This window comes from Hordeum vulgare, chromosome 7H (assembly GCF_904849725.1).
Source record: "Hordeum vulgare subsp. vulgare chromosome 7H, MorexV3_pseudomolecules_assembly, whole genome shotgun sequence".
NCBI lineage: Eukaryota > Viridiplantae > Streptophyta > Magnoliopsida > Poales > Poaceae > Hordeum > Hordeum vulgare.
Genome location: NC_058524.1, coordinates 72840978 through 72860702, shown reverse-complemented (window position 1 = coordinate 72860702; position 19725 = coordinate 72840978). Strand labels below are relative to the sequence as shown.

The 19725-nt window shown below is 44.0% G+C and overlaps 1 protein-coding gene across 1 annotated transcript; it reads right to left on the bottom strand.

The window, feature by feature from the left end:
- Positions 1–11575: 11575 nt before the first annotated feature.
- Positions 11576–18146, bottom strand: LOC123410332. Its single transcript, XM_045103260.1, has 6 exons — positions 17900–18146; positions 17774–17824; positions 17593–17644; positions 17448–17506; positions 12767–12812; positions 11576–11874 (listed from the first exon to the last, which is right to left on the bottom strand). The coding sequence occupies exons 1-6, from the start codon at positions 18032–18034 to the stop codon at positions 11735–11737; spliced, it is 483 nt and encodes a 160-aa protein (XP_044959195.1). The 5' UTR covers positions 18035–18146; the 3' UTR covers positions 11576–11734.
- Between the last annotated feature and the right edge of the window lie 1579 nt (positions 18147–19725).

Sequence of the window (19725 nt, the reverse complement as noted above, 5' to 3'; positions counted from 1 at the left end):
TATTAGAAACGCCACAGAGCTCCCACTCACTTTATTGTAAATACAAGATTCTCCAACCACTTGTATAAACCCAAATGCTTTGATCACCTCATCAAAGCGCTTGTTCCAACTCCGAGATGCTTGCACCAGTCCATAAATGGATCGCTGGAGCTTGCACACCTTGTCAGCATTTTTAGGATCGACAAAACCTTCGGGTTGCATCATATACAACTCTTCCTTAAGGAAACCGTTAAGGAACGCCGTTTTGATATCCATCTGCCAGATTTCATAATCGAAAAATGCAGCTATTGCTAACATGATTCTGACGGACTTAAGCATCGCTACGGGTGAGAAGGTCTCGTCGTAGTCAACTCCTGGAACTTATGAAAAACCCTTTGCCACAAGTCGAGCTTTATAAACGGTCACATTACCGTCAGCGTCCGTCTTCTTCTTAAAGATCCATTTGTTCTGAATAGCCTTGCGGCCTTCAGGTAGTATCTCCAAAGTCCACACTTTGTTCTCATACATGGATCATATCTCGGATTTCATGGCTTCTAGCCATTTGTTGGAATCTGGGCCCACCATTGCTTCTTCATAATTTGCAGGTTCATTGTTGTCTAACAACATGATTGACAAGACGGGATTACCGTACCACTCTGGAGCAGCGCGTGATCTCGTCGACCTGCGTGGTTCAACAGAAACTTGAACTGGAGTTTCATGATCATCATCATTAACTTCCTCCTCAACCGGCGTCGCAACGACAGAGGTTTCCCCTTGCCCTGCGCCACCATCCAGAGGGATGAGAGGTTTGACAACCTCGTCAAGTTCTATCTTCCTCCCACTCAATTCTCTCGAGAGAAACTCCTTCTCGAGAAAAGTTCCGTTTTTCGCAACAAACACTTTGCCCTCGGATTTGAGATAGAAGGTGTACCCAACTGTCTCCTTTGGGTAACCTATGAAGACGCACCTTTCCGCTTTGGGTTCCAGCTTTTCAGGCTGAAGCTTTTTGACATAAGCATCACATCCCCAAACTTTAAGAAACGACAACTTTGGTCTTTTGACATACCACAGTTCATATGGTGTCGTCTCAACGGATTTTGAATTTAAAGTGAATGCAGCTGTTTCTAATGCATAACCCCAAAATGATAACGGCAAATCAGTAAGAGACATCATAGATCGCACCATCTCTAACAAAGTACGATTACGACGTTCGGACACACCATTACGCTGTGGTGTTCCAGGCGGTGTTAACTGCGAAACAATTCCACATTGTCTTAAGTGAGTACCAAACTCGAAACTCAGATATTCACCCCCACGATCAGACCGTAGGAACTTGATCTTCTTGTTACGATGATTTTCTACTTCACTCTGAAATTGCTTGAACTTTTCAAATGTTTCAGACTTGTGCTTCATCAAGTAGACATAACCATATCTACTTAAATCGTCAGTGAAGGTGAGAAAATAACGATATCCGCCGCGTGCCTCCACGCTCATCGGACCACACACATCGGTATGTATGATTTCCAACAAGTCACTTGCACGCTCCATTGTTCCGGAGAACGGAGTTTTAGTCATCTTGCCCATGAGGCATGGTTCGCACGTGTCAAGTGAATCAAAGTCAAGTGACTCCAAAAGTCCATCAGCATGGAGTTTCTTCATGCGCTTTACACCAATATGACCCAAGCGGCAGTGCCACAAAAATATGGCGCTATCATTGTTCACTCTAACTCTTTTGGTCTCAATGTTATGTATATGCGTATCGCTATCGAGATTCAATATGAACAATCCTCTCACATTCGGTGCATGACCATAAAAGACGTTACTCATAGAAATAGAACAACCATTATTCTCAGACTTAAAAGAGTAACCGTCTCGCAATAAACAAGATCCAGATATAATGTTCATGCTCAACGCAGGCACTAAATAACAATGATTTAAGTTCATCACTAATCCCGATGGTAGTTGAAGTGACACGGTGCCGACGGCGATTGCATCAACCTTGGGACCGTTTCCTACGCGCATCGTCACTTCGTCTTTCGCCAGCCTCCGTCTATTCCGCATTTCCTGTTTCGAGTTGCAAATGTGAGCAACAGAACCGGTATCGAATACCCAGGCACTACTATGAGAGCCGGTTAAGTACACATCAATAACATGTATATCAAATATACCTGATTTTTCTTTGCCCGCCTTCTTATCTGCCAGATATTTGGGGCAATTGCGCTTCCAGTGACCCATACCCTTGCAATAGAAGCACTCTGTTTCAGGCTTAGGTCCAGCCTTGGGTTTCTTCGGCGGATTGGCAACAGGTTTGCCGCTCTTCTTCGAATTTCCCTTCTTGCCTTTGTCGTTTCTCTTGAAACTAGTGGTCTTGCTCACCATCAACACTTGATGCTCTTTACGGAGTTCAGACTCTGCGACTTTCAGCATCGCAAACAACTCGCCGGGAGACTTGTTCATCCCTTGCATGTTGTAGTTCAACACAAAGCCTTTATAGCTTGGCGGCAATGATTGGAGGATTCTGTCAGTGATAGCTTCTTGCGGGAGTTCAATCCCCAGTTCAGCTAGACGGTTTGAGTACCCAGACATTTTGAGCACATGTTCACTGACAGACGAGTTTTCCTCCATCTTGCAAGCATAGAATTTATCGGAGGTCTCATACCTCTCGATCCGGGCGTTCTTCTGAAAGATAAACTTCAACTCCTGGAACATCTCAAATGCTCCATGACGCTCAAAGCGACGTTGAAGTCCCGGCTCTAAGCCATACAAGACTGCACATTGAACTATTGAGTAGTCCTCCTTACGTGCTAACCAAGCGTTCTTAACATCCTGATCAGCCGTAGCGGGTGGTTCATCTCCTAGCGCAGCATTAAGGACATAATCCTTCTTTCCAGCTTGTAAGATTAGCTTAAGATTACGAGCCCAGTCTACAAAGTTGCTTCCATCATCTTTCAACTTAGCTTTCTCTAGGAACGTATTAAAATTCAGGATGACACTTGCGTGAGCCATGATCTACAACACAAATATATTGAAAGTGGACTTTAGACTATGTTCAAGATAATTAGAGTTCAACTTAATCAAATTATATGCTAAACTCCCACTCAAAAAGTACATCTCTCTAGTCATTTGAGTGGTTCATGATCCACTTACACTATCCCAAGTCCGATCATCACGTCAGTCGAGAGTAGTTTCAGTGGTAAGCATCCCTATGCTAATCATATCAACTATATGATTCATGATCGACCTTTCGGTCTCATGTGTTCCGAGGCCATGTCTGCACATGCTAGGCTCGTCAAGCTTAACCCGAGTGTTCCGCGTGCGCAACTGTTTTGCACCCGCTGTATGTGAACGTTGAGTCTATCACACCCAATCATCACGTGGTGTCTCGAAACGACGAACTGTAGCAACGGTGCACAGTCGGGGAGAACACAATTTCGTCTTGAAATTTTAGTGAGAGATCACCTCATAATGATACCGTCGTTCTAAGCAAAATAAGGTGCATAAAAGGATTAACATCACATGCAATTCATAAGTGACATGATATGGCCATCATCACGTGCTTCTTGATCTCCATCACCAAAGCACCGGCACGATCTTCTTGTCACCGGCGCCACACCATGATCATCCATCAACGTGTTGCCATCGGGGTTGTCGTGCTACTTATGCTATTACTACTAAAGCTACATCCTAGCAAAATAGTAAACGCATCTGCAAGCACAAATATGTTAGTATAAAGACAACCCTATGGCTCCTGCCGGTTGCCGTACCATCGACGTGCAAGTCGATATTTCTATTACAACATGATCATCTCATACATCCAATATATCACATCACATCATTGGCCATATCACATCACAATCATACCCTGCAAAAACAAGTTAGACGTCCTCTAATTTTGTTGTTGCAAGTTTTACGTGGTGACCAAGGGTATCTAGTAGGACCGCATCTTACTTACGCAAACACCACAACGGAGATATATGAGTTGCTATTTAACCTCATCCAAGGACCTCCTCGGTCAAATCCGATTCAACTAAAGTTGGAGAAACCGTCACTTGCCAGTCATCTTTGAGCAAAGGGGGTTACTCGTAACGATGAAACCAGTCTCTCGTAAGCGTACGAGTAATGTCGGTCCAAGCCGCTTCAATCCAACAATACCGCGGAATCAAGAAAAGACTAAGGAGGGCAGAAAAACGCACATCACCGCCCACAAAACCTTTTGTGTTCTACTCGAGAAGACATCTACGCATGAACCTAGCTCATGATGCCACTGTTGGGGAACGTCGCATGGGAAACAAAAATTTTCCTACGCGCACGAAGACCTATCATGGTGATGTCCATCTACGAGAGGGGATGAGTGATCTACGTACCCTTGTAGATCGTACAGCAGAAGCGTTAGAGAACGCGGTTGATGTAGTGGAACGTCCTCACGTCCCTCGATCCGCCCCGCGAACAATCCCGCGATCAGTCCCACGATCTAGTACCGAACGGACGGCACCTCCGCGTTCAGCACACGTACAGCTCGACGATGATCTCGGCCTTTTTGATCCAGCAAGAGAGACGGAGAGGTAGAAGAGTTCTCCGGCAGCATGATGGCGCTCCGGAGGTTGGTGATGATCTTGTCTCAGCATGGCTCCGCCCGAGCTCCGCAGAAACACGATCTAGAGGAAAAACTATGGAGGTATGTGGTCGGGCAGCCGTGAGAAAATCGTCTCAAATCTGCCCTAAAAGCCCCATATATATAGGAGGAGGGAGGGGGACCTTGCCTTGGGGTCCAAGGGATCCCCAAGGGGTCGGCCGAGCCAAGGGGGGGAGGACTCCCCCCCCAAACCGAGTTGGACTTGGTTTGGTGGGAGGAGTCCCCCTCCCTTCCCACTTCTTCCCTCTTTTTTTTTTCTTTTCCTTTGATTTTCTTATCTTGGCGCATAGGCCTCCTTGGGGCTGTCCCACCAGCCCACTAAGGGCTGGTGTGTCCCCCAAAAGCCTATGGGCTTCCCCGGAGTGGGTTGCCCCCCTCCGGTGAACTCCCGGAACCCATTCGTCATTCCCGGTACATTCCCGGTAACTTCGAAAACCTTCCGGTAATCAAATGAGGTCATCCTATATATCAATCTTCGTTTCCGGACCATTCCGGAAACCCTCGTGACGTCCGTGATCTCATCCGGGACTCCGAACAACATTCGGTAACCAACCATATAACTCAAATACGCATAAAACAACGTCGAACCTTAAGTGTGCAGACCCTGCGGGTTCGAGAACTATGTAGACATGACCCGAGAGACTCCTCGGTCAATATCCAACAGCGGGACCTGGATGCCCATATTGGATCCTACATATTCTACGAAGATCTTATCGTTTGAACCTCAGTGCCAAGGATTCGTATAATCCCGTATGTCATTCCCTTTGTCCTTCGGTATGTTACTTGCCCGAGATTCGATCGTCGGTATCCGCATACCTATTTCAATCTCGTTTACCGGCAAGTCTCTTTACTCGTTCCGTAATACAAGATCCCGCAACTTACACTAAGTTACATTGCTTGCAAGGCTTGTGTGTGATGTTGTATTACCGAGTGGGCCCCGAGATACCTCTCCGTCACACGGAGTGACAAATCCCAGTCTTGATCCATACTAACTCAACTAACACCTTCGGAGATACCTGTAGAGCATCTTTATAGTCACCCAGTTACGTTGCGACGTTTGATACACACAAAGTATTCCTCCGGTGTCAGTGAGTTATATGATCTCATGGTCATAGGAATAAATACTTGACACGCAGAAAACAGTAGCAACAAAATGACACGATCAACATGCTACGTCTATTAGTTTGGGTCTAGTCCATCACGTGATTCTCCTAATGACGTGATCCAGTTATCAAGCAACAACACTTTGTTCATAATCAGAAGACACTGACTATCATCGATCAACTGGCTAGCCAACTAGAGGCATGCTAGGGACGGTGTTTTGTCTATGTATCCACACATGTAAATGAGTCTTCATTCAATACAATTATAGCATGGATAATAAACTATTATCTTGATACAGGAATTATAATAATAACTATACATTTATTATTGCCTCTAGGGCATAATTCCAACAAATATGATGTTACGACGGCACACAAGTGTCGAATGAAAGGATTCCCTTTATTCGACACTTGTGTGTCGTCGTAACATTATATTTTCCTACTAACCCAACTTAATCACTTGCACCCATCTACTTTAATCTAATCTATGTCATCTAGTAACTCATCATCCTTAGTCACATAACAACGTATCATCATCTTGATCATCTAACAACTCATGGCAAGTTAATCATTACTACATAATATCATAAACCAAAAGAAGGTCCTCTCTCTTAGCTAGCACACATTATTCTCTTTTAGGTAGAACCTACTACTTTCTACTAGGTAAAATAGCACAAAACAGGTAAGCTCCTCTCTCTCTATTGTGAAGAATAGAGATCCACATATCTAGGACATATGGCTTGCGTAAATCCTTCGCATCTCCGGCAAGTGGTTGTCTGAGGTGTTTCATTACTTTGCCAAATCCTTTGAGTTACAGGCTTCCACCCCTTCTAGAAAGCGAGTATGCATTGCGGAAACATGTAGGCCACCGTAGCCATAAGCTGATAACATTCAAATAATGACCTTCTATAAACATCAGTTCAGGCACAACTTATGGCGGGAACTTTTGTTGAAGAACATAGTAATAACATAGTTAGCAATATAGTTTTTCTTAACAAAAATTTATGTATGCAAAAGATGGACTAGTTAATGATACAATGGTAAAAATAATCTTACCATGCTATCTACATGGAAGTCGCTAGGGTTCAACTCGTGCACTAGTGGCACATATTCAAAATAACTTCCGCCAATATCTTCGTAATTGATCTTCAAATTATCAACATCATGAATAAATGAGATCACATGATTCTTCTCCAAGCAAGTTAGATCGGAGTCAGGACTTTAGTAGGTCTTGTCTACTATCTTTTGAGTTTTTTTAAGAAGAGAAATAAATTGTCAATTAAAAAAAAGTTCAGTAGGAATGGATACCAACTATTTTTAAATAAACAATGCAAATTACTTAACAGATATTGTTGACAAACTCACATAGAGGTAAAACTGGAAACATATCAAATATCCATCCAAATGTTGATATTACCTTCAATATCATCTTTAGGACGAATATCGAAGGTTATTCCCATATCCTCCTGGAATCAATATGCCTTGCCTAGAGTTTCCCAATTTGAGCAACCAAAATGAGAGTGATTAACTGCACTGTATAGTTTAACCCAAAATATGAAACCATGTTTAGTCCTCATGTGATCTCTCCTTCTCTCCATATTCTCCATTTCTTGGAAACCGAGCTTCTCCAAGACATATCGTCTTGCATGGCACGGGATGCACTAGTTGAATTGTAAAAAAATGGAAATTACATGTTGAATGAAGGAGAAAGAGACTCCCACAACAACAGTTGGGATTCTTCCTCTGATATTTTGACCGTTGGTGTTGGTATCTTCCTCTTCTTCTCTCGCGCATTATACCAAGGTATATATCGTGAGAAGAAGATGGAAACGATCCCTACGACAACAGTCGGGATTCTTCCTATGATATTTCGACCATTGGTGTTGGTCGCTTCCTCTCCCCCTCTCACGCATTATACCAAGGTATATATCGCGAGAAGAGAAGAAGAAGAAGCGAACCCCACGATAATAGTCGGGACTCCTCCATCAAGAACATAGTGAAAGTCGCACAAGAAGCTTCAACAAACTGAAAGTCAATCCTATAAGCATTAGTCAATTAACACTACGTTTATGAAGAACGACATAAAAATGGTCTATGTTTTGCCGAAATGTCATCTAATTATTATTCTGACAAAATTTTGGCATAGCCTTTTCTAAAAACAGGATATATCGAGCGCGTGAAATTTGCCGGAACGAAAATGAATTAACACTCTCACAAAACATACGCCACTCGGAGGTTTCATTTCTTCACATTTTAATTTCAAAAATACTAGCTTCATTTTTTCACATTTTCATTTTCATTTCTTCACATGTTCAAACAAAATCAAGTTCCTTACATTTTCATTTTAAAAAATCCTATCTTCACACTTTTATTTCAAAAAATACATGCCTCACATTTTTCAATTCAACGTATTGGATTTTAGTTCTCCCAATAATTCTCGTTAAACGTTCATATATTTTTTATGCAATTAATAATCAATTAATAACGAAACTTCGGAAATTCAATATATAAACTACAAAAACTAAATTACTAAAACACCCTAGTTCTAACCCTAACATCTATCCATCCATCCATATATCCATCCATCTGTCTATTTATGCAATGTATCAAAAATACCCGAGTTCTAACCCTAACCTAGTTCTAGTCCATCCATTTATGCAATGCAGGAGGGAGGGAGGGATGGAGGGATGGAAGGGAAGGAGAAGGGAGGGATGGAGGGAGAGGATGGGAGGGGGAGGGAGGGAAGAGGGTGGGTGGAAGACATACCGGGAGGGGGCGACATCGACAACAACAAGGCAATGCGGGCGATGACGGCAGCACGCGATGACAGATGAAGAGGGAGAGTAAGGCCGTGCATGCGGGCCGGAGAAGATAAGGTGGGATTAACAATAGCACAGGTCACCGGCTAGTGCTGCTGCTAGCCCACCTAGCGGTAGCGCGGGGATGTAACCAACGTTGCTGCCAAGTTGGACCGATGAGCTGGGTCTAGGCTGACCGTAGTAGCAGTGCTCGTAGGCTTCCACGCTACTGCTAACTTCCTTAGCAGTAGCGCTAACCCGGGACCAACATTGTTACTATGTCTAGCCCCGATGAGTAAGAGGGGCCATTTAGCAATAGCGTTTTTTATTGACCAGCGTTACTGATAAGTTTGGATTAGCAATGAAGGTTATTGCCCCGTGCTATTGCTAACTAATAGTAGCGATTTTTTTATAATACGCTACTGCTAAATCTTACCTATAAGCTTTTTCTTAGTAGTGCGTATGACCTTTGAGTGGCAGTGTCTTTCTTTAGAAGAGGGGTGCGGGCATCTTGCGCAGCTCCGATCCGTCACAATGTGCTTGCGATGAAGATTCAAACGAGTGTTCAAGCTGTCTACGTACAATAGCCAACCAAAAACCTTTGTTTTGATATAAGAAACCCCTGAAGTTTTCCGAAATCAACCCGCAGTCCCGATTTAAGTGAATAACCAATCGTTTTTGTATTGTTTACAGATAACCCCCTGGGAGTTCCCGAAATCAACCCGCAGTACATAATTAGCTGAGAGAACGAAACGTTTTTTGGAATTTTTGTAAAAAGCTCCTTCAGTTTTCACAAAATAAACCCGCAGTACATACTTGAGTAAAAAAAACAATCGTTTTTCGTATGTTTTCGAAAACACCCCTACAGTTTTTAATTAATTAATCTGTAGTTTAATTATAAGTGCAAAATACTTTAAAAAATCATATCTTTTAAACCATAACTTCAATTTTACATTATTATATATGAAATTTTATTAGAAAAATATGTAGAATCTGAATATAATGTTAGTTTATCTATTTACTTTTTTAAAATTGTGTTTATAATATAATTTTAATCAATAGTGATGCGCACAATTTAGATATAATGTTATTTTATCTATTTAACAATTTAAAATTATATTTATGCTGTAATTTTAATCAATAACGTACAATCCATTTTTTTTATAACGAGGCCGGTCCATGTTGTTAATTAATCCGCGGTTCAATTATAATTAACAAATACTTTAAAAATATATATCTTTTAAACTGTAACTTTAATTTTAAATTATTACATATGAACTTTCATTCAAAAAATGTGTTGAATCGAAATATAATGTTTCTTACCTATTTAATTTTTAAATTTTTATTTATAATGTAATTTGAATCTATAGTGATGCGTACAATCTAAATATGATGTTATTTTACTTATTTAACAATTTTTAAATTCTATTTATGCAGTAAGTTTAAATAAATGTCTTAAATCATGATTATTAGGTTATGACATGTTTGTACGGTTTGCTTCCGTTGCAACGTACGGGCTTTTTTGCCAGTAAGTGATAAACTACTCCGTATGAGGGAATTGTAGTAGTAGCTCAGATTCTCCTTAAATATGGGTTGAAAGAAGAGATTTGTAGGGGTGCGGCCCAGAGCGGCCAGAGACCAAACCCAACCGACCGACCGACCGACCGGCCGAATCGATCGAATCGGATCCAATAACGCGCGGAGGCGTGGTCGGTCGGCGTTCCGTGCCGTCGCGCACACGTGACGGAAACGAAGAGACGGTCAGACACGACGCGCGAAGGGGCGCGAACGCACACGCCACCGACGTCGTACGTGGCTCCATAAAAAGACCGCGGGCAACCCCCGCCGCGCCGCCAATCCGAGCCCTAACCGGCGCGATCAACCGACCATGTCCAGCGACGACCCGCCCCTCCGCCTCTTCTACTCCGACGACGACGGCGACCTCGACGGCGGCGTGTACGCGTATCACCACCACTCCGACGAGGACTACCAGGACTTCGGCGGGGTGGACGAGGAGGAGCCGGAGGCGCCGGAGCCGCAGCAGCCGGCGGCCAGGAGGAAGAAGGCCGCCGGACGCAGGGCGCCGCGCGGGCCGCTGCGGTCGGTGAGGCGGCGCCCGGGGCTGCCGCCGGGATGCGGCGACGGCGCCGGGCTGCGGGGCGGGAAGCGGTGGAGGGAGCTCCTGCTGTGGCGGCTGCGGTGGAGGGACCAGCGGCGGCAGGCGAGGGAGAAGGCGCGGTGGTCCGTCGTCAAGGCGCCGCCGGGGCTGCTCGATCCGATCTTCCTGGAGCTCGAGGTCGATCTTGGTGATGATTGATTAACGAATGGTCTGCACGGATTATATACGTATCAATAAGGGCACGATAGTTAGTGATTACTGATTAGTTCTTCTGTATCATTTTCGCTGGCACTAAATTAACGTGGAAACTACTCCGTTATCAATATAAGAGTGTTTAGATCACTCATTTAATGATTAAACGCTCTTACTTGCTTCGTAAATGGTGGAGACGCTGTTTTTTTTTTTTAGAAATGGTGGAGACGCTGTTAAACTGAGCCATTTGCTTATGGTCGTTCCTTTGGTTAATCCAAGTTCATTTGGTATAGTGGGCTATGGACTTGACTAAATTTTTCACAAAGATGTTTTCTTATCTGTCAATCAAAAGTTAAAACAAGCAGGCATCTTCTCTTAGCATACACACGGTGGTTAAAAGACACTTGATTGGAATATAGTGACGCGACCCAATGATGAAGATGACCCATCTTTCAGCAAAGGCCAGGAAGAAAAACTTATCATATCCCAATTTGAGTGCACGGTTCCCTAAAAGCAAAGCAATGCCAGTGTTGCCTTTCCTGTACTTATAATTCTTTTAAAATATAACAGTTTTATACTGAAATTGGCAGAATTCATGCCCGGTTCCACCAATGGTACATGCATTGTAATACAAAAATTACCTTTTGAATTTGAATTCGTGAACAATAATTTCAGATAGCATTTTATCCAGACAGCAAAAGGAGCCAAGGAGTCCAACACAATTTGCTCTTAAACGTGACACTGGTAGCAATTAGCAAAGCTATAATAATTAATTATACTTATGGTAGAACAGGTTCGAGCCTGAAACTCAGCAAAAAATATAAGACTGCTGCAACATGGAGAAGCAGGGAGTCCATATATATACCATGTACATGGCATGTGCACCAGCAAACCCACTGCTAGCAGCTAATCAAGACTTCTCCTCAGCAGCGCCAGATAAATGGGTCTTCTCGATGTGGCGTGTGATCTGTGAAACTGCATAGTGAGAGGCACTTGATGCAGCATAATAGGATGTCACAGTGAGCTGAGCAAACGTTGGGAGCGCATATGCTGCAAGAAACCAAGTAGCAGATGATCAGGCATTATGTCTCAAAAATGCAATTCCTCTGACTACACGCTCCGGTGTATGGCTGGTAAGTCTTCAGGAGTATTTTTAGTTTTCCATATAACATGCACAGGATAAGAAAGGAAACAACCATTCTTTGCTAACGTACCTAGCTAATGTTGGCAACATGCCTGGCAACATGTAGCTAAGTATACAAAAAGGACTTAAGAGGAGCTTCAAAGCTTAGGAATAAGCCAAGATTTACCATAGGCTCTAATAGAATAGAATAGAAATAAATTTTAGAGGAGCTTCAGAGATTTGGAACAAGCCAAGATTTATCATAGGCTCTAATCTGCCAACGTGCATATGACCCACTTTCCGTTGGAGATCAGGTCTAGTTAACATAAGAAATTTAATACTTGTAGAACTGGGAAGAACAGGATACAGGTTTTCTGTAACTTCGTCCAGCTGTCAATTTTTACATGGATAGGATAACAGAAATTGGCATGGTACACATGATACTTCAAGAACACTAAAATAATTCTTTTTTTTAGTTACAACTAATTCGTTTCTATTGCACCTAAAATCTCTATTTGCAACCTCACTACAGGATTTGCAAGTAAATGCTAGGCTGAGAAGTACTAAACAAAAAAAGATGGTGGATCACACTATTTCTTATGGTCACTTTCTCTGTGAACCCGTAACAAATGCGTACAGGGAATGGATATTCACAATGATTACCAATGCATAAACAAAACAAGAAGAAAAGGAACATATTTCATGTCTCCGCTATAATATGCAAATTTCTATACAAGGGGATATTTGGTGTGAATGCTAATTTCAAGAACCTTTTTAGATATAAGAAAATGATTATTTAACTTCAATGGAAAAACGTACCCCCAAATAAAGCACTGGCACCAGAGAATAAGATCAAAGGAGGAACCTGCACAAATAAAATATCATCCCCAATTAAATGAACATGTAACAACAATGTGAACTTAACAGTTACAGAAACTGCTACTAGTGCCAAACATCAAGCAGATAAATGAAAATCCATTGCCAGTTGCACTGACAACACATGATAAAAAAGCTCCAAGGCAAGTAATTAACACTAGTACAAATACCCGTGCGTTGCACCGGCTAAAAAAAAGAACACAACATGCTTCATGTGTCATTATGCATTATTTTTTATATCCAGGAGCAAAAGAATATGTTCATTGTAATGGGGGACGCCCGTGCTTTGTTTCAGAGAAACACAAAGACTCCTAGTCCTCCACATGCGTCAGCAGATCGGGCAGACCGGAAATTGCAAGTTCCTCCTCGTCCCTTAAAATCGTGATTTCCTCCTCATCCCTTGGAACGCCTTGCCGGTGTATCATCTACACACCATGGATCGTCGGTCGTGGTTGGCTTCCAATCTATGATAAGAAAGACGACCATGGCAATGTATAGTAAAAAATGATTGTGTCCATCAAAACATCCATCAACGTGGCATGACAGCACCTTGGCATTGCTGTTGCCACTTTTTCATTCCCATTTGTCCTATAAAACGGAACACGGTGAGAAAAAGGAAGTAGCTCACTTGGTGCCACCACAATGTCAGATTTCTCCTTAACTGTCGCAAATAAACTGACAAAGCCTTCAATCCTGACTAATGGGACAACAGTAACGCCAGCACTAACTGAAAAAATTGACATGACTTTCACGACTTCATATTCATAGGATCTATGATTATCTGCATCTGATCCCCACTGCATGCTCTATCCCTTATAAAGAGCCCATACCACACCCTTACTGGGATGTACTTCATATTTCCTCCGTTTGCCTTCCATGAAACAATATTTAAAAACATGAGTCTGTCTTGCGATATATCTGTTGTTCCTAAGCTAAAGCTTGCACAAGCAACGGGCAGTTCTTCATCAGACCATTTCTCCTCTGCTTCATTCATTGCAATGCGCTCCAGCCAAGTGAGATGAACTTTAAAGTTGGAGGCATCAAAACCTTTTATTTTAGCATAATATCTTGGCATGCCATCAAGGTTATCAAAAAGGGCCCAGATCTGATCAATTGCAAACAGATTAGCATCCCTCAACTTCTCAAAATCGAAAAATCTGCATCAGGGAAAGAAAGCTTCACATAATAACAAGGTTGATTCTGACCAACAGTATCTGTAACTTCTGCACTGATATTGTCCCGATCACCTATATCTAGAGTTTTAGCTTCCTCTTGGATGTCTACTTTGCCAAATACATCAGATGGAACCGATTGCCTTTCAACATTAGTGACATTATCATCAAATATTTCTTTCCCATTCAAGTCAGCATTAGATGGAAAATTATTCTTTCTTCGCTTCTTTTTCCTATTATAGTTGAGGCTGCTGCTGCCATCAGCATCTTGCGTCCTCCTAGCTGCCAGAGATCCTAGAACGGTAGTCATTTGCCTTGGCCTATATCAACAAAAACAACAAACACCGTCGGATCTATTCAGATCACAATGATCCAAGTCATGCACAACTGTAACATCATCTAGAAGCATTTGCTCCTCCTTAATCCGGTGATTAACGTCTGTAGCAGGATGAGGTAGCAACTGCTCATTCTCCACCTGCTCCTCGGCATCTTGCTTTAGCATTGCTTCCTCATTGTTTAAAAGCATTTGCTCGCTCTCGGGCTGTTGATCACCATGTCCATGCTCATTGGCTCTCTGAGTTTATAGATATTCCAGATGGAAAATTTGGACAGCAGATTCAGATTTAGGCATCGGCTCCTATTATTAATTCCTCTCTTCAGTCTGAAGCTCTTGCTCTAGTTCTTGCAGCTAAGATAGCACACATATTTCAGCTCAAGCAAGCCACTTTTCTCACTGAGTGTTTGCCTCTAGCCAAAGCTGCTGCAAGTAGAAGACTCGACTCTGACGATGTACATTGGACAGTCAGGCGCTCGCTAGCAGAATTTTTCTCCATCTCCATTCAGTTGCAGCCATCTGTTTATCATATATCCAGGATGCTAAATGGTATTGCAGACAATGTGGCACATCAGGTTCTCAATTCCTCGATGGAACCTATCTTTGGACGTAATTATTCAGCTCAGGATTAAAAGATTGCCTGGCATGCATGATTTAGATAAGAACTACCAGAACAGCGAGCAGATGCTTGTAAATCGCAGGTTCAGATTCATACTTACTTTGCGGAGCCTCCATTTCACCTGTCACTTGAAGTTCAGTTCCAATCGCGTAGCCGGCGGGGGAGGAGATCTCGGGGCGGGGGCTGGGGATGGGGTTGAGGTGCTTGGGGTCGTCCCTGGCGTGGAGAACGTGGTGCTGTTTGGGGCTGGGGTCTTCCCGGGCGTGGAGAACGTGCTCGGGGAGGACGCCCTGCGCGACCAGGTAGTGGGCGGCCAGGCAGCCGGCCTCGAGGAGCACACCGGTGCGCCAGCGCCGCTCGGCGCAGGCAACGAGCGCGGCCGCTAGCGGCGGGAGGGGCTTCTCGTCCAATCGGCGCGGGGGCGGCGGCCGTTCGGGGCTGCTGCGCCTCGGCGGGGGCAGCGGGTCGCGGGCCCGGCGCTGGTGGTGGTGGTGCGGCCGCGGGGAGGGCGGCGGCAGGGGCGGCGGGGACCGTCGGCGGTATCGTCCTCCCGATGACGGCGACGGTGGGGGCGGCGGCTCGCGACCTCGGGTGCATCGGGCCCTAGGAGGGGCAGACGGACGGGAAAGCCTCTCCCCCCGCGGCATGGGCCGGCTGCAGCGGGGTCCGGCAGGGGACGGCTGCGGCGGCGCGTGGCGGGGATGGGGACTGCGGCGGGGGCCAGTGGCGCACGACAGGTGGAGATGCGCCGGAGGTGGAGATGCAAGGCAAGGTCACCGTGCGTTTTTTTTTCTTTTCTCTTGCCTGTAACGATTTGATTGACTTATCAAAGGACTGCGGTTTGAATACCAATAAACAGAGGGGGTTTTCTGCAAAATTGCCACGACGGACGGCAGAAGCGCTCCGCGCTTTATTATTATTAGGGGAGAGGGGAGATATACTCCCTCCGTCCCAAAATAACTGTCTTAACTTTATACTAGCTCTAGTACAAAACTGTACTAAGCTTGAGACGCTTATTTTGCGACGGAGGGAGTATGATATATATCACAATCTCATCAGTAGTCTAATACTCCCTCTGTTCCTAAATATAAGACCTTTTAGAGATTGTACTATAAACTACATACGGATGTACATAGACATATTTTAAAGTACAGATTCACTCATTTTGCTCCGTATGCAGTCTCCTAGTGAAATCCCTAAAAGGTCTTATATTTTGGAACGGAGGGAGTAGAATAGAAGGCAGCAAACCAGGACTTCTGTTAAGTTTGAATTTTCTAATGCTGAAAATGCAGAAATCCCATGTTCATGACCCTAAATTCAACCATTTTTTTATTACAAAATATGTTCAGCCAGTCACACATTCGAACAGGTGCCTTGGGAGATGGCGTTTCATTGCCTTTGTTAATATCATTCGTTTGAAAAGAAGTAAATATCGTTTGATCCTATTAAATTCAGTAAATACCCTGATATTGTTCTTGGATGCTACACACAGCCTTTGTTTTTGAGTTGCTCAACTAGCCAATGAGTCGCACTACCAAGGTCGACTCAACCTCTTGACTCGACTCTTAGGATGAGTCGAGCGACTCGAGCGACTAGTCACGACTAGTCGTGGTTTCTGGGTCGAACGACTCATTTTTTTGAGCCCCACCTGTCATGTTTTTTTACTGTATTTCCTTGCCCATCCCCGCTGGAAATCTAGATCAAACCAGTCCCCCCCAACCCAACCCTCTCCTTGGCAACCGCTGCCACCCCTGGTTTGCTGCTCGTCCCATCCTCCCCTGGTTGCTGCTGGTGCTGCTCGCCCCCTCCCCTGCTTGCTGCTGCTGCTCATCCCCTCCTCCCCTGATTGCTGCTGATGCTGCTCGTCCCCTCCTCCCCTGGTTGCTGCTGATGCCGGTCTGCTCCTCCCCTCCTCTCCTGATTGCTGCTGCTGCTGCTGCTGGTCTGCTCCTCCCCTGGTTGCTGCTGCTTAACTCACGTCGACTCGTCGATCATGAGTCTAGAATAGTCACGACTAGTCTAGAGTAGCCCCCCCTGAGCGGCTCGTCGACTCATCGACCCAAAAACCTTGCACACAGCTATTTTCAAAAACGATATCATGCTTGAAAGACAGGTTTAGCTAATTAATTTCCTTTAGTGTTCCTATCCGTATAGAATGGCAGAATTTTTCTCGATTAACTTATCATTCCTGTAGCAAGCACCAAACAGCCTTTACTCGTATAGAGTTTGATGTGATTATACTTTATTTCAAGAGGAACTGGCGTCAATACGCCGAATTCACTCATTCTCATGATTAACTAATGATGACCTCCTTCACTACATATATCTTCTAGCATTACAACCACAAAATACTACAGGTTTATAGAGATGTAAGAAGATGCATCGATCTATAGACTAACATGAGAAAACTGCATCTAACAATCAACACGACTGAACTGAATCAAAAGAATACTTCCATAGTTCCATACCAGCACCACATGAACCAAAATCAAGACTTACCCCAACAAGTAAGTGCAGCCACTTGGGCCCCTTGACATGCTTCTGGACAAACGGGATCCCTGTTCCAAAAACCAAAAACATTCAATTTCTCATCCAGAGCACATTGACTAACAACTAAATAGTGGACCGAAATAATAGAGCGAACCTGTATTAAACCCGTGCACCGCACTGAGCATCGCGCCGGCGCCGGAACCAGTCTGCAGCAACAGGGCAGACAGAGACCGCAAGGTAAGCACACAAGTTAGCGATCAAATCCCCACGATGACGGATCTCGGGCATGCATCCGTCCGTGGAAATTAAGCAGCAAGGGGGCGAAATCGCGTTACCACGGCGGTGGCGTCGTGCAGGACGGAGGTGATGGCCCAGTCTCCCTGTCCCTGAGAAAAAGAATAAGCATCAAGTCAGAGCAACCCGCGGGCGGATGGAGGAGGAGGGGGTCGAGGGGTACGTACGGAGTTGGTGGTGGGGTTGAGGAGGGAGAGGCAGCGGGGGCAGCGGGCGGAGCCGAGGCCGGGGTTGATTGTGGGGTCGCGGTGGAGGTGGGCGCCGCTGCGGAGCTTCTCCTCGTACACCTCCCGCGTCCCCATGTCCGCCGCCGGTGGCTGAGCTAGGCCTGGCTTGGGGAGGGGGAGACCAGGACGGTTTTGGGTTCCGGGGAAGAACGTGCTGGACTCACGAGTCCAGAGGCTCCTCTCCTTTCGTTTGACACGGGCTGGAGGCGTCGGTTATTATCTTGGTTTGCCGGGCTAGGCAAGCCCAGGGCCCAAATAGATATAGTCCACGTGTTTATTTAGCAAATAACCAACTAACGGAGAAATTAGTTGACGAGCGTTCCTTCGAAAGCCTTCCAACGATCATTTTCGGGCGTCGTCACTTGACGCGTTCTCAGCCGTCGTCAGGTATCGTATTTTAAGCATTCTTTTTGAATTTTGTTTTTCTCTTTTTTCGCGCATCTTTTCGGCTTTTTAGATAGATTTTTAGGGTTTTTTTCAGTATTTTGGTTTGTCACGTGTCTTTCTTAGCTTTTGGACAAAAAAAATACACAAAAAACGTGCTTTCTTTTACTTTTTTAAAATGATTTTTCTTTCGCGAGAGGCACGTATTTGCTTGTGCCTCTCGGAAACGGAAAAAAAATATGGTTTTTGTTTCTTTCTTATGCGAGAGGCATAAATTTGCTTTCGTAAGGGGCATAGCCGTGTCTCTCGAAAATGAAAAAATAATATTTTTATGTTTTTTCAGAGAGGTATAATTTTGCTTAGGTGGGAGGCACGGATTTGCTTTCGCGAGAAGCGTTGTCGTGCCTTCCAGAAATAAAAAAACATTCTTTTTTCTTTCGCAAGAGACACGGTTTTACTTCTGCGAGAGGCATGGCCGTGCCTTTTAGAAATGAAAAAATGTTATTTTTTCGTTAGAGGCATGATTTTTTCGTTTGCCTTTTTTGGTTCGGTTTTTTGTTAAAAGGAAGTTCATTAAAACCTATCAACACGGGATTTAGTTTTTAAATTATTGATGCGTGAAATCCAACGATGAAAACTGTTTGACAATTGGATGCACGGTTTAAGAGATAAAATCTTTTGAAAATAACGAATCTAGGAAAAAAAACTCCTAGGTTACGACAAGTAGCAGACATGCAGTGCATCACTTGTCACAAACTGAAAAGGTGAAAATGATCTTTAAAAGGAGTACTCTTCAATTTAGTGATTTTGATCAACTTCAAGTTTTTTTTCAAAAAAATAAACTAGAGGATCATCGTCCCAAGCACAGGAAATTTTATTCAAAAAACTATGCTTAGCTAGCTCATGAGCCACACCATTGGCTTCTCCAAAACAATGTAAGAGGTCGGCCACCTCGGTCATCGAAAGTGCATCAACACATTTTGCGTTAATTGCTGCACATGGATCGCACCATCGAGTTTGCCCCGTGCAAAAATTAATATCTTCCATCTAATCATATTCACCCATTACTCTACGAGACCCCAAAGATTAGCAAAGATCAATCCCTCTTTCATGGCAATTGCTTCCATCGTGACTGCATCTACAACATGCAAATATTAGATGCATCTTACAGCTAAAAATTTCCCAAAGAAGTCTCAGATGACCGCAAGAGTAGGCCTCGTTAGTGGGAAATGTAGTAAAAAAACAAAATGATCGCATCTATGAATAAAACCCAACAACTTACCCACAAGGTAGATCAAATATTTACCAATCAACGCGACAGAGAGAAGAGGTTGATGAAGATGTTGCAGATCCCCATAGCTAGTTTTAAACCTCCCAACCGT

What these genes read in the sequence shown, in the direction of transcription:
- LOC123410332 (XM_045103260.1), bottom strand. Translation starts at nt 18,034, where the DNA reads ATGGGGACGCGGGAGGTGTACGAGGAGAAGCTCCGCAGCGGCGCCCAC. An exon ending in TGCACGACGCCACCGCCGTG is followed by an intron (nt 17,645 to 17,773) that starts GTAACGCGATTT and finishes CTGTTGCTGCAG; the next exon opens with ACTGGTTCCGGCGCCGGCGC. An exon ending in GGCTGCACTTACTTGTTGGG is followed by an intron (nt 12,813 to 17,447) that starts GTAAGTCTTGAT and finishes TTATTTGTGCAG; the next exon opens with GTTCCTCCTTTGATCTTATT.